Source organism: Thunnus maccoyii, chromosome 20, assembly GCF_910596095.1.
Source record: "Thunnus maccoyii chromosome 20, fThuMac1.1, whole genome shotgun sequence".
Taxonomy (NCBI): Eukaryota; Metazoa; Chordata; class Actinopteri; order Scombriformes; family Scombridae; genus Thunnus; species Thunnus maccoyii.
The window spans coordinates 26753461-26769301 of record NC_056552.1 but is presented as its reverse complement, the minus strand read 5'-3'; the positions used below and the strand labels follow the sequence as shown (position 1 = coordinate 26769301).

At 38.9% G+C, this 15841-nt stretch overlaps 2 protein-coding genes across 7 annotated transcripts in view; both read left to right on the top strand.

Moving 5' to 3' along the window:
• The window catches only part of atp6v0a1b (ATPase H+ transporting V0 subunit a1b), a 37905-nt gene extending 27274 nt beyond the window's left edge, over positions 1 to 10631 (top strand). For 5 of the 6 annotated variants that reach the window (XM_042398367.1, XM_042398366.1, XM_042398364.1 and 2 more), the window contains one exon: positions 8860 to 10631. In XM_042398367.1, the coding sequence (XP_042254301.1) occupies positions 8860 to 8953 (94 nt within the window). In that variant the 3' untranslated portion in view covers positions 8954 to 10631. Of the gene's footprint in view, positions 1 to 2910; positions 2970 to 8859 lie in introns of all 6 variants that reach the window. The other variant, XM_042398365.1, reaches the window with a different exon arrangement.
• Positions 10632 to 12356: 1725 nt separating this feature from the next.
• On the top strand, positions 12357 to 13595 carry LOC121887400 (protein NLRC3-like; the record flags this gene model as incomplete). Its single annotated transcript, XM_042398140.1, has 2 exons — positions 12357 to 12892; positions 13451 to 13595. Coding segments are annotated over 2 exons (681 nt in total), but the record flags the coding sequence as incomplete, so codon positions are not given.
• Positions 13596 to 15841: the final 2246 nt, after the last annotated feature.

Here is a 15841-nt window from a genome sequence, read left to right as displayed (position 1 = left end):
ATTGTCAAGACATTGGTGAGACAGGTGATAATTCTACTTTATGTTTATTATTGTAGTCATAGTGGGTGGTGGTGTTGTACCCCCTCATGTATGTTAATGGGGTGGATGCGATATTATAAATACCACTGAAGTTGCAAATCTTCCAGTATGCATGACTGTGGTGTGAGTGGAATGACTATATTAGTGTGGATCACTGCTTGCTTTGCTATGCCAAACCAAAGATATTTTATTTTATTACAGTATATATGAGAAATGTATAATGAGGAAGTATATTTGTATTTTCTCACTTACCTCCAGTAGTTTCTATTCATGCAGATTGTTTTGGGATTGTTTTTTTTTTTAAGATTACATAACATGCTGTCAACAGTTTTCACATGGACTTCTTCGTGTGATACAAAGTAGTTTCAGTGAAAACTGTTGACAGGGACGTTTAACACTGTGACTACCACACACACATCTTCCAATGTATTGGGATGTAGGATGAAAACTATCTCCATGGCTCAATACCACTAGAGTTAAATTAAATATGTTTTTTGTAATTTGATTGAACGCGTAAGTATAAAGAATTAATCAAAATCATCATCTATAAATATACATGCTAACCTAATATGGCCAGAAGGTTTTGTAATAACTTGCTCTCCAACCACAGAGCTGAAATCCAAAACAAAATTGACATTCTTGAGCTTGATCAGTCAGATTAAATCCAGTGTCATTTAATTCAACTTGTTTCATTCAGTTACAGAATGTAAGGCAAACTTTAAGGCTTTTCTACAACAGAAAAGAACTTCATTTTCTGTTGTCATTCATGTAAAATGACAGGAGAATCAGTGTTATTACAGATTGAATGAGTTTAATATTTGTCTTTGTAGAGTACCATATTTTCTGAATGTTCCTCAGCACAGTAAATTTACTTGCATCCACAGTTAAGAGGATACTGTAACTCTCCAATCCTGACAACCTCTGATGTCTTCATTTGAGGGGAAAAAGCTAAGAGTGGATTTTCAGTTCCTGCTGGTTCCTGGCCTCAGCGAGTGAGGGGAGATGCCCAGGAATGTCTCCCAGCCGTGGCAAATATTTGGCCTGCCAGAGCTGTGAGAGGGCAACACTTACAAAGAGGAAAGAAATGAGAGATCCTCTTATCTGCCTCCCCACACAAGCTGTAGAGGTGGAAAAAATGCTCGTACCTAACACATACTACGCTTGATTTACTCTGGTGTGTGAGTGTGTGTATGTGTGTGTTTGTGCAGACAACTCATCAGCATGTGTGTGTGAAGAGTGGACACCAGAGCAGAGGGTCCAGGTTAACTGCTGTTTACTTTGAACATGACTATTTCCATTCACTCACCTCTGCGAAAAATACTCCTCTACTCTTTTTAACCTTAGCGGAGACCTGTTGAGCTAACACGCTGCTGCTTTATTAACAAAGTAGCATTCAGAGGTGGCCTGTATAACCATGGCCTCTTACTGGTGGTCACTGGGAGCTTAAGCATGCGCTTAAATTAGAAATGATCACTGATAGAATCACTTTGTGATATTTGAAGCACTGAGCTGCGTTCTGTTTGGATAGAGGTGTGGCTCCTGCCTCAGGTGATGCCCTTCCTCTGCAGCTCACTGTTTCACTCGCTGTTTATATCATATGAACCTTCTGATTTCAATTCCAAATCCATTTGGCAGCTGAGTTTTACAGTTTTTTCATATATCTCTATATGCACTTCAGCCTGACCAACACTGGATTTTTCAAGCTGATACTGATATTGTATTTGAGCCTTAATAGATAAAACTGGCAGTTTTCTAACTGTCTGACTCCCCTACTGTGTCTGTGGCTCTCAGCTCCAAGCCCACTTTTTCCTATTGAAGACGTAAATCTCTAAAAACGACTCACATATATGTAGTTTCATATTTTAAAAAGGCTCATGTGAAAAAACCTGCTGATCACTGTAGTTTTTAACAAATGTTACCCAAACAATGAATCCACATTTGGTGATCTACTACCTATTTCTGGCAGCAGGATGGTGTGTGTGGGACTAATAAACTGCAGTGTGTGTGTGTTCATGGTAATGAAGGTACATGTCACCCAGTGCAACAGTGTGATGTGTTTTTAATAGAAGGTCTAAGGCACAGAGGAAGAAGATGTATCAGGCTTTGATACACACATAATATTTTAGTAAATCAATTCATTGTTGGTTTGGCTCTGGACATGAGATTTGTTGACAATAAGAACAATATAGAATATCAACAGCTTTATCTTGTAAAAAATGTGACAGCGATTTATCAGCCAATCACACCAAACAGTCATCGTCTCAGTAATATATATTACTGAACGTCCTATGTATGTCCTACGCAGGGTCTATACCTGGATGTCCATAAAAATGTAATAAAGTATTTTGAAGAGGATTTTTTTAACATAAATGGACATTCATGACAGGCTCACTACCTGGTAAAGACTCCCTCTGATCATCTCTGGATATTAAGAACATCAAATCATCATCATAATTTAGAATTTTTTAGAGAAGCACTTTACAAGACAGGATGACTACTAGATGTTTTTAGATACTGTACATATTAGCACTAATAGAACATTTCCTAGGCTAAGGTTCTGCATCTAGAGCAATTTCTGAAATGCCAAATTTGTAAGAAGCAGGGATTTGTTAATAAAATACATATCATGCAGGGATGAAGTCAGGCTAACATGACCAGGCATTTCCTGCAGCAGGTATAACAAGACAAAGTCTTTCATGTTCCCAGTTATAATGCAGCAGAATCAGCTCATCCAGCTCAACTTGTGCATGGTAAGATAGAAGATATTCCAATTTTTAACCAAAAAGAGCCAAGTAACTCTTTATAGCATCCTAAATTTGCTAATATATGTATATATTTTCCTATTTTCATTATATTTTTGTTTCTTTTCAGGCTCAAATAATACCACAGGTATAAAGGATAAAGCCCATGTCAGACCAGAAAGAAGCCCAGTGAGATTCATTCAAGCATTTTTCTGAAATAGGTGATGTTGGAAGTTTGGAGATGTAGTGACTACTTGTGAGGCTAGCATGATCATGATGAAAACTTAATAGTTCATTCAAGAGATGCATTTGCCCTCTTATGGCAATCCATGTGACACAGCTGATTGGATGACTTCCTTCATTTTGGACTGTCTGGCTCGCTTTTCCCTAAAAGATCAGCACTGCCGAGACAAACAGCACAAATTTGCTTGGCAAAATTCACCAATGTTGAACTTTTTCCGAAAACTCACTACAGAGTTACATCGCCTCTGTGAGCAGATCTTGTGGGAATTCCATTGGAGTGAATCCATCCAAAATGTCCCAGGTTAAATGCTGGCGTGACTGGTCTTGTGTACCGGAATGGTAGAATGTGGTTCCTAAAAGGGAACTGAGAGCAACATCTAGGGGTCTCTGTCATTTCATACAGGGATTATGCTATGAGTTCTTGCTCTTGCCTCCAATTGTCTGATCTGTCATAAAGAACAGCTGTGCAGCTGCTGACATGCAGACAAAGGTGTGTTGTTTGGCCTTTGCTCAATTCTTACCCGTTCTACACTGACTGTATTAATATTGTTTCTGGTTCAACTCAGCTGATTACTCCAGCCTTCAAGAAAGCTTTGTACAACATGGCCTCCAGCCTGGAACATACAGCCCATGTGTAAGGCAGATATGTGGGACTATACAAAACATACAGTATGTGTCCTGGAAGAACAACATAGTCTGGATAAAGACAGCTGTGCTCAACTTTGAAAGATGGTCAGATCACTCTCCACTTGTTTACAGGAACGACAGACAGACAGACAGCTTCCACTTCAACCTACTTATAAAAGTCAGCAGCAGTTAAGCATTAACACCATGCTTGTCCAACAAAAACACAGATAATCTCTCCCTCTCCTCATTTATCCATCTCAACATCATGACGTAAGGCTCTGCGTTAATAGCGGGAATGAGACCAGAAGGATTAAAGAAAATAAATGTGTTGCTTTCCCCTAATAGGTTTAAAAGGAATCATCTATCACACAAAAAATGCAGCAGGGTGCACCTGTTAATCTCAACTGTACACTGTCCAAAATGAGCCAATGATAAAGGAAGAGTCACTGAGAAAAAACTGAAATGGCTTAATGCCAGCAGATAGTTAACTACACAACCACAGGAGGTCTGACCTGCCTCACTCCTCTCCTTCAACCCAATATATCAAATTGTAATTTTTGCACTTCATATATATATATATATATACATAATAAAAGTTCAAATCAGGACAGACTTGGTATGAGATGGTAGGAGATACTCAATATTAAAGGATCAAATGATCACTACTTTTGAGTGAGTGCTGTGACGTTCCAATGAAGAATGTGCATCACTTCAAACAGAGGCTCTGCCCAGTAATCCACCCATGTGACTGACAGTGGACAGGCAGCTAATGTAGATCTTGCTGATGCTGCAGCTGCATCTATATGGGTATAATTCTGGTTATAGTAAGTTGTCAAAATTATAAATAACTTTTAATACTATATAATTATTTAATATCAATAAGTCTGGAAAAATCAGTTCCTACATTACTAAACAAACATTAAAATAAATGAATACATAAAAAGATGCAACTCTGCAACACTATCACTTTTAATTGGAAGCTAATTTTAGCCCCACATATTTTGAAACTTTGAAAATTTGAGCATGGGAGTTCATTCTTCTCGACTTGAGGTCCACTTGCTTTTTCAGAGCTTTCTATCGCATCTCACTGGTGATAACAGGAGGTTCTACAGTAACCCCTGGTCTGGACAAATGTGAATGTTCTCCTTGACATTTTCCATATGACATGAAAACAATAGTGAAGATGACCTCTCGATTGAGCAGGCAGCATATCAGAGTCTAGTTTTATTGGTGGGGATATTAGGGGAGGTGTCAGTGACTGACTGGTCTGGCTCTCAGCAGCCATATTTGGTCACGTAGTGATGTGAGCTTGTGCAGACTGTAAGATTGTACTCATAAATGTCCCATCCACTGACTCTCACAGATCATTTATTAATACTGCTGTCATCCCTGTGTGTATGAACGTCTGAGACGTGTTTTATTGTACAAGTAAGAAAGAGAAGGCAGCTCAAGCATTTTAAAAGGCTAAGCTTCCTACTGAGCTTACTGCTTCCTGCAAGGCAGTGGAACATGTAGCTCGTTAAAGCAAAAAATATGGGCTGATGGGCAGAGTGAGTTTCTGCATGTGGAACTCAAACGTTTTCCTAGTTCCGTGCTTTGCACTGCTGCTCAATGTTTATTTGAAGTTTGATTAAATCATCCTCAGGAAGCAGATGACCAGGTCTCATCATATTATGACATATATTACCATTTTCTAATAAGGCACACATTATAAAGGTTTCAGAAATTCTAACTTTGTTAATGTAAATTTGTGTTTACTGACGCTTTACAGATTAGTTATAAGTCAATCATAAGAACAAACTTTGGGCTGCCGTTTTCTGAAAAATCCGATGGGCTGGTGGCGCACTTTCTATTTGTTAATAACCAGGTTAAATTGGGCTGAGCTCCACCTCCTTATGTCTAAAACACATCCTTACTCAGCCCAGCTGTGTCACCTTCAATGTCATATCATTTCACTCTTCACTTTATGTTTTGCTGGACGGCAACATCAAGGCCAGCCCTATAACAATTGTTGTCCGTGAGTGAGTGACTTAGTGATTGATACAGTTTCACCATTGCTTGGCTGGTGGTATTGGAGTTTCCTGGTGCTCTTTCAAAATCAATCGGCATGAGATGATGGAAGCGGAGGACAGCAGTGCGACACAGGGTGACTGTGTTTCCTGCTCTGAGCTCTGAAACTCTCAGCTGCAGTGTTAAATGCAGTGAAGTCAGCTAAAATCCTGTTTGAACAGACGCATACCAGCGTCCCAGGAGAGACACTCTGCGGTGCATTTGGATTTTATAACTGAACTAATACCGCAGCCTCCTTAACTGGGAAAGAAGCAGAAAAAAGGCGCAAAGATGCATGAGGGAGTTAAAGCATAGTTAAAGCACCCAAAATAACCATCACTCTGACAATACACTCAATGCAGAGTGAAAAACGAGAGACATCCACAGATAGAAACAGATAAGAGCAGAGAGTTAATGATAATTAAAATAGTTGTAATTAGAATTAAGAAAAGTTCTCTTTTAAATTAAACAAAGTATTGTTATTGCAGCTGCATTGATAACCTTTTTTTTTAAGTCAAATGTAGCTTTGATGCTACTTCAGTACACTTTAACAGCAAATACTAAAGGGGCCACTATAGAAAATTGCAGATGAACATATGATATCCAGTAGTTCACATTATAGACACTACCACTGACTATCCCTGTAACAAATTGGCCACAATTTCACACACTGACCATATGTGGTCCAGCCATATACTAGGTTTTGACCTAGTCTTGTTTGTTTTGTGTGAGCTCTTCTCATTTGTGATCCAATTGATGTGGGCAGGGCTCAGCTGGAAATCTGTGTTGTCATGTATTTCTGTGCACCAATCAGAACAATGCTTGAATCAAAACATAACGGCAGTTATGGGGTTGTTTGATTATGTTGCCAGGTTTACTGTCAATCAAGCCGACCTTAGCTGAGTTTATGACTGTAAAGGATGATTTTTCCCTGAACTTTAACATTGATTTAGTAATGAATATTTAATATTATGGGGAAGATTTGAGACCATGTTTTTAGAGGCTTCCAACTATGATGAGGTTGATTAATAAGTTGTTAAGTTTTCAAAATCTGGCAACCCCAAAGTTGGTATTATATATCTATAAAGTTTTAATAAATGATTTATTAACCATTAGAAAAGCTAATAGTCACAACTTATAAACTTTATAAAGGCTGCCTTATTAGAGAGTAAAATACAGTATAGTACAAGTCTCGCTTACCAGAATATGTTAAATTCCTACACCAGCAGTCTAACAAGAAGGCTCAGCCTCATCTCCCACGTAACACATGGAAACAATACTCATGTGTTTGCTACAGTCAACCAGTACTCTGTGGTACATCAAGTACTACTCTGAGTTTTTTATATGTAGACACAAAAGCTTCAGGTAGAATTACAGGCAGCCTCATGTACCAGTTCACTGAACAATGAGGCTGATATTAGCCTTTTATTAAAATCATATATCAGCCACTAACTCTGTCATCCATAGCTATTTGTTATGTTATGTTATTTTGAGCATCTTTATTTTTTATATTGTATTGTTATTTCAGATGGCTGGCCAGAGAAAAGTTCCACTGTTGTGTGGAAGGATTTACTTACGCTACACTTTGTCTTACTGACAAGAATGAGATTAATATCACAAAAAACCACCCAAACTGCACTAAAATCTGGAGGTCATACATGCCAGCTCTCCAGGTGTCTGCTGTATTTATAAGGCCATCTGCTGGTGAGCTCTTGTTTTGCTTGTTTTCCTGTGACTGTGAAAGTCAAAAGAATTCAAAAATGCATTAGGAACATATCAATAGGTCTGTTAGTATGACAGATACAGGTGAAGTTGCCTGATTAGACTGAAGAGGTTTTGGTGGTAGTGAGTCAAGTTCAGTCAGGATGTCACAGGAGGGGAATGGTTCAAAGCTGTGTATATTGACCACTTTGGTCCAGAATAAATTGTCTTGACAGCTGTTGTTTTGATCACTGTGAGATTTGGTTCACACATTCATGTTCCCCTCAGGATGAATGTAATAGATTTGCTGCTCCTCTGACTTTTCATTTATGGCTATCATCAGGTCAAAATGTTAATTTGTCCAATAAATTTGTATAATTGAATTCCTGCAAAACTAAACATTTCCATCAGCCTCAGCTGTGCTTTGTATATACTGCTAATTAGCAAATGCTAGCATGTGAACACACTTAGTTAACATGGTGAACATGGTGAACATCAACATTGTGTTAGCACTCCCATGCCAACCACTCCCATTTTTTCCACTTACTCAAACATAATTGTTAAAGTCTCCTCCAGTCAAAAATGTGTCATCACCTAACTATGATGTTTGAGCTTCACTGTTTAGAATGATGGATGTGCAGAGTTTGTTTTCACATGCATCTGCTGAAAGTGGAAAGTTTCTCTGTGTGCACCTTAAATCTGAGTTAAAGGCATGTAGCTACAAGCCGGATGTAGACGGAGTAGATATCATTCAAAGCAGAGTATTTTTATATGTCTACATACCTGAAGGGGATTTTTAAGGATAAGAAACAAACAACCTGAACTTTTATGCATCTTACAATTAGGTTTCTTTACAATGAACCATCTGCTTGAAACAAAGTCGCTTGTGAAACATGTTATCTGACCATGTCTACCAGCGAAACACCATTGATCGTACAATTGTACAAATGGATAACAATGCACACAAAGTAGTTACCTCAGCACACCTGACCGATCACTGCATCAAGTTTGTGTAAATATCAGTTTCAGAAAGTTACAAGATTGTCAGTCGCAAGCCCCAGTTCCAACAGTTCAGACACCATATGACTTTCTTCCGCCTGTAGTTGCGTTCATCCTTGTTTGTTATATATTTGGTTGACAGGGGAATAAGAGTGAAATGTGTTACCTGGTATGTTTGATGGACAGGTGTGTCAGAAGAGCCATTGGCAGGACAAATTCCATCTCACTCACTGTCTGAAGCTCAGCAATTTTATCATACATCTTACTGTATATTTTAAGAACAGACAGTCAGACAGTGTTTCAGGTCAGGAACTTACTCAGTTCAACCTGACATGAATCATATTCAACAGGAAGCATTTTAAAACAGGGACTTTTTATTGTTGGTGTTGGTATATTTAACCATACTTATTAAACCTCGCTTCTGACCGCTACTTTCTTCCTTCTTGACTTTACTTTTCAGGGTGGAGTTCCAGAATAAGTTCTACTGTGGCCAGGGCTTCAAGTTTGTCCCCTTCTCATTTGAGAGCATCCTGGATGGACGATTTGACGAGTGATCAGGCCTCAGCCCCTCCAGCATGAGCCAGCAGGGTCCCCAGCCTTCCCTCCTCTGTGTATGTACTTGTGTGTGTGTGTGTCGGTGTGCATGAGCCCAAGTGCAACCCTCTGTCACCCTCTATTGGCAATTTGTGAAACTTTATTGTGTATGAACTATAATGTATTCCTTGTAAATGTTTTTTTTTTCCAGTGTGCGCGTACCTATATTGATTCCTCCTCTGCTATTGTGCAGTACCATCACTGTACTGAGCACTCAGTGTGTTCACCACCATTAAGTTATCCATTAACAAATACATTTAGAGAAGTCTGTGTCGTTATACTCATAAACCTTTGCATTTCTGTGTCATATGCTATAGTGAGTGTGGATTAAAGTTGCCCCTCTGTTGGAGGAGGGCTAAAAACCAGGCTTTCTCAGTGTGGTCAGACAAACTGAACCAGAATCCAGAGTTGAGATAAACTACTTCAAAACTGTATCCTGTGAAGGCACCTTAAGTATATGTACCGCTTGGAACAGTTAGGCAGTGGGAAAACCTTTAAATATCCATCCAGCTCATGAAATGACTATGTAAGACCAGCTGTCCTCTTTCTCCTGTGTAATCAGATCATTTACACACAGCCATTATAGAAAACCCAGTGTTCACACTTAGCTTGAAGTTTTACCGTAAATCTGTTGCTCCATCCAAAAGAGAAAATTATCAGACGGTGCTATGGAATAATGATATTGAGATAAAAGACAGAGGAATTGTTCTATTGCCCATTTGTATGCAGTCAGAATACATTTCATTCATCATGTTAATGTGTTTAACTTGCAGCATGGGTTAACTTCTGCCATAGCTAGTTTAGATACAGTTCAATTGTTTCTGAAATAAGATAATATGGAGTTGTAAGACCACAGTTCAACATGTGGCAATAATTGTGGTATTACAAAAGCAATATGGTTCCTCTCAGTATTCGATCAGTATATCCAGAAATCACATTTTTCATTTCCATTTAATTTTACAATAAACTCCAGCAGTTTAGCGAATCAGTGTATGTATATTATTTGTTACTATATATCATGGTAAGATGAAGACATGGTGTCCTCTGTGCTGTGATCTGTGGATTCCCTGTGCTCATTCTATGTCAATCGTTGTTGTAAAACCAGTTGAAGAATTGAACTGATCCATTTAACCTAAAATGTCAGACTTCACTGTGTGGAATTACTTCCAGTTGCTGCGGAAATGTAGGAAATAATATCACCAATGAAATAACTGTGGCAGAACTTTGTCCATCCTTTGTTTCTGAAAAAAAAAATTCTTCCAACATATTTTAAGCTCAAGTTAAATTTGAAATCACAGTGCACAGCATTTCCAACAAGCCACTCCATCCAATAGTCACCACAACCATTAAGAGTTAAAAATGTGAATATTTATGCTGTTCTGCACTGAAATATTCAGTAACAATCATGTTCATCTGATAATCATGTTTATTGATGCTGAGTGTCATTTCAGTATTTGTTTGGTGTTTTACTTTATGAATACAAATATAAGTGATTACATAAAATGTTTCTTGTATTTGTATTTGCATTTGGATGCCAAATGACTGCAGAACAAGAGCCTCTAAACAACAAATGCAACTGATGTTGGTCAGTAACTGGTGAGATTGTTCAATGTGTTTGTGATCAATAATAAACAAAGACTTGGGGATTCATCTTGCATCTTGTGTTCTCTCTCTCTCTCTCTCTCTTTCTCTCTCTCTCCCTCTCTCTCTCTCTCTCTCTCTCTCTCTCGCTCTCTATTTCTCCCTCTCTCTCTCTTGACCTGTTGTTATGTTTAGGTTTTGGGTCTTATTTATATTAGGATTGTAGATTTGATTCATTGATTGGGACAGAGGGCAGTTTTAAACATTAAAGATGCACTGCACTGGAGTTAACTCGAAGCTAATTTACCAACAGTAGACTGAAGAATAAAGTGTTAAAATTTATGGAGAAGGTAAATGGTACAAAAATTGGATGATTACATCAGAAAACTGCTGTCTTTTTCCCAATGTGTGACTGTATTTCATGTCCAAATATTCAAAAATGACATATCTCCCTGCTCATTTTGTATGACACAAGAAAAATTATTTTGTATGAAATTATAAATATATGTTTTCATCCAGATAGCTAGAGGAATCTTCAAAACAGCAGCAAAGTCTTGTTAGACAGCCTTCTGGGCTTTTCAAAGCTCATCGGGTATTAAAAAAAACATTCTTAGCTCTGTGACCTAAATGTAATGATAATACATGAGAGTCACAGACTGTAGCTCCTAATGGCCCTGATATGTCTGCTTTGTTCTATCAGTGCATTTGACCATTCTTCTCTATGAATGCCTTAACCCACAAGGCTTTCTTGCTCCTAGGCACAAGTCTAAGTACTACACTACACCTGCTGCAGTAAATCAGCTATAAGGCCATGTTCAGACAGACATCAGCACTGTATGAAATAAAACACAGCCATCTTATTCATTTGAATGGGACCGTTGTGTTGGCACAGCAGGGTCATCCAGCAAAAGTGGAACCTGGCTCAGCATCTACCACAACAATATCATATCATCCAGCAACACACTGTGCTGGCCAATCAAATACATTAAAGCAGTCATTCCTGGATGGCTACTTTGTAATGTGTAACAGTGTATTTGTACTGTTCTCCTTGCTAGCACAGATGACAAAATGATTGTAAAATCCTGTCACATAGTATTACAAACTGTTGTGCATTGTTTTGTTATCATACCAATGGATGTATCACTCAAACCAGCCTACCAGGATTTTTTTTTCTCATCACTATCTGAAACAACATGTCCCCACCAACGCAGCCCCTTGCATTTTTTTTTCTTGGTCAGAATGCCAGGTTGAACATTAAACTTATGACATCAAGTAGTACTGTGACAAAATCACAAACTTCTCCTGTGTCGACATCAAGTAGTACTGTGACAAAATCACAAACTTCTCCTGTGTCGCTTAGTTGACTGAATTTATGGTCAAATCATGCTTGTGTATGTAGGCACCAAGAAAAGTCCCATATTCCAGCTTTTTACACTGCTGCTCTAAATTGCACTTATTGGTCTCATTTGCTGTTTGCTCCAACAAGAACTAATGTCACCATTTGCCTGTATAAACTCAAATCTAATCTTGAGAGTAAATTCTAATGTTTGCTCAAGGGAATTGCGAAAGCAGGAAACCCAGCACCTCTGAATCAGATCTACACAGAGCTCTATCACAGAGGGAGGGACTGGAGAGGTCAATGATGAACATGAGGTCAGACAGATTGAAACAGCATCCAGGAAACCAGCGAGACTGAAAACCACAATCACATGTAAAGACTTATTTCAACCCCTGCCTGCAAGAAACCAACCAATCAGAACAGTGATGACAAAGGGAGTAGCTGGCATTGGGAAAACAGTCTTAACACAGAAGTTCACTCTGGACTGGGCTGAAGACAAAGCCAACCAGGACATACTGTTCACATTTCAATTCACTGTCAGAGAGCTGAATGTGTTGAAAGAGAAAAAGTACAGCTTGGTGGAACTTGTTCACCACTTCTTTACTGAAACCAGAGAAGCAGGAATCTACAGGTTTGAAGAGTTCCAGGTGGTCTTCATCTTTGACGGTCTGGATGAGTGCCAACTTCCTCTGGATTTCCATAACAATGAGATCCTGACTGATGTTACAGAGTCCACCTCAGTGGCTGTGCTGTTGACAAACCTGATAAGGGGGAAACTGCTTCCTTCTGCTCACCTCTGGAAAACCACACGACCTGCAGCAGCCAATCAGATCCCTCCTGAGTGTGTTGGCATGGTGACAGAAGTCAGAGAGTTCACTGACCCACAGAGGGAGGAGTACTTCAGGAAGAAATTCAGAGATGAGGAGCAAGCCTGCCCAATCATCTCCCACATCAAGACATCACGAAGCCTACACATCTTGTGCCACATCCCAGTCTTCTGCTGGATCACTGCTACAGTTCTGGAGGATGTAGAAAACATTTAATTTAGCTTAGTAATTGTGCAGTTTTATTGATATGGCTGCACAGGTGTTTTTTTAAAATGCTCACTGATGGTGGGAAATTATCTTTTTAAAATGTGAACATCTACCAACCACTATGTTCAAATTCACCTGCCACTAAATAATTATTTTGTGTCTGAAATTTACCAGCCACTAATATTTTACCAGCATTTGGCTGGTGGCTGGTGCTAATTTCCCATCCTGTTTCTATTATTATTTTATTGTGGTGGATAAAAGAACAACAAATTATCCTTTGAAAAACATGAAAAGCAGATAAAGAGATTAAGGAAATAAATCTATTAACTTTAAATCTATTAACTTTACTCATAAATTGTACAACTTGTGCTACAACCACAATGAAGAATGTAATATAATACAAAATTATAAGTTTAATTTGGAATCATGCCACTTTAGTAAACCAGATAATTCAGCTGATGTGTGACTAGCTAGATACAGTGAATATTTATTGATTTTGACAGACCAAAAAGTGCAACTCACCGGAGACGGGTGGACAGGCGCTCCGCAGCTGAGACGGACCGCCTGTGGTTGGTGTGCATCCGTGATATCCTGGCACCAATCCTCACCAACAGGTCATCAAACTGGGCCCTGGTCATCCTGAAATAACGCTGGAAATGGCTTAGCCTCACAAAGCACATTACAAATGTTGGGCATCCCACTTGCTTTGTGGTATATATATAAACCGCAATGTCCTCAGTTTGCAACTTCCGTTGCATGTCATCCCCCTCACTCTCATCATTTTCTGTCTACCATTCTCTACCAATAAAGGTGAAAATGTAAAAAGAATTTGTTAAAAAGAAAAACAAATCTTGAGGGGGGGCCTTTCTAGACAACACAGATAGGTGACTGCATAGATTCCATTAGCATAATCAGACATTCAAACCAGAACGTGTTGACGGTGACCTGAAGCTCCATGCAATGTGACCTGAACTAACACAGGTAAAGTGCAGTTCCTAGTTTAGAAACTTATGAACCAATAGACTATTTTTCATATTGTGGGATGATCTGTTGGGGTTAAAGACCATAAGTCAGATCTTCATCTTCAGAACAGCAAGAGACGGCATCTAGTGCAGACAACCTTGATTTTTACTGTTTCTGTTCTCCGTATGGCCAAGTGTTCAATAAATATTCTCAGCATTAGGACATCAAAGGCTTCTGGAAACTTTCTTCACCGATGAGGTGACCATTGACCAGCATTCCTCCATAACAATTGGCATTCACAAACAAAGACATGGTAAGGCACTTACCATGTCTACATTTGATGACATCTTAAAGAAACTGTGTGTTCCTTTAACTGTAACATTGGTTCGAAATTGAACAAAATAAGAAATTAAAGGAGCTGACAATGGTTGAAAATCTCAATACATTTACAGAAAATACAGATGTTGAAACACATTAAATTAAGCTGAGTGGTTGTTGATTTCTGGGCTAATTCCAGGCTATGCTCAACACAGAGGGACTCACCTGAGGTTTAAACTATAGAAAAGACATTTTCGGGGTAGTGTGAAGCGCAGGTAATAAATGATGTTATTTGCTCACAATGGTTTGTGCCAGGCATTACACAAGTCTCACAAACACTTGTAGATAGTTGTATAACATGCCAACAGACCAGAGAGAAGAACAGCACAGTGAAGCATGACCTTTTAGAACCCCCATCAGGTTCTTTTGTAAATTTGCAAATAGACTTTGTACATATGCCAAACTGTCAAGGCTACAAATATTTGTTAGTCATAACCGGTTCTCAAAGTGGGTGGAGGGTTTTACAAAAAGGACAGAAGACACAAGAACAGTTGTGAAGTGTCTACTAAAAGATGTGATCCCCAAGTATGGGGTGCCACAGGGAATAGATAGTGAAAGACGTTCAGCTTTTGTGTCAAAAATCACTCATGGACTGTCAGATATCTTAGGGTTCAAGTGGCAGTTGCATGTTCCTTATCACACTCAGAGTTCAGGTCAAGTTGACAGAATCAACGCAACTATCAAAGAGAAGTTGACCAAAACTGTAATGACAACTTGCCTGAAATGGCCTGACGCACTGCCTATTGTGCTTTATTCCATTCGAAGTGCACCAAGCGCAACCACAGGACTAAGTCCTCCTGAGGTGTTGATGGGGAGATCAATGTCCACAGGGACAAGCCCCCCTCTGACACCACACAAAGCTACTCTGCTTTGGACAGATGAGTTCATGACTGAGTATGTGAAAAAACTAACACAGATTTGGTGAAAGTTAAAATGATTGCTCTGCGAGGATGGACTCCACACCTCTCCATGGTGGTGACCCCCTACTGTACGTAAAGTACATGGGTTGAAGACTCCACAATGTATTGATTATGATGATGATTGTTGTGACTGACTTTTTGATTTTGATTGAAGTTGTTAACCAAGGATGTTTAATCATTTGTTTTATTGTTCTGATGTAGTCAAGTAGGGTCATGTGAGTCCCCTTTAAATTGCTAGAGCTTCATCTAATATGAGACAGAATAATATGAGACAGAATAAATTCGGTCTTCGGTTACCATTACCTTTAATTTAACCATTAAAGATAATGGTAATTAGTATTGATCTTATGATCAATAAGAGAGGATTGTTATGGAATTTTCCATCTTTAAGGGCTAAGAATTGGATTATATTGGGTCCCCTTGTCCTCCACTGTAGGCCTAATGCCCCCCCCCAACAAATAACAACCTAAGAAAGGACATTAGCTATGATGCTCTGGTAGCAAATGTTACTCATATGGGAGGAAATTGGACTTTTTTCATAGACAGATTAATACACATTTGATGTTCAAGTGGGTATTTCTGGCAGCAGGAGGGCACCCAAAGCAAACTAAACAGATTTGGGTACAGCATTCA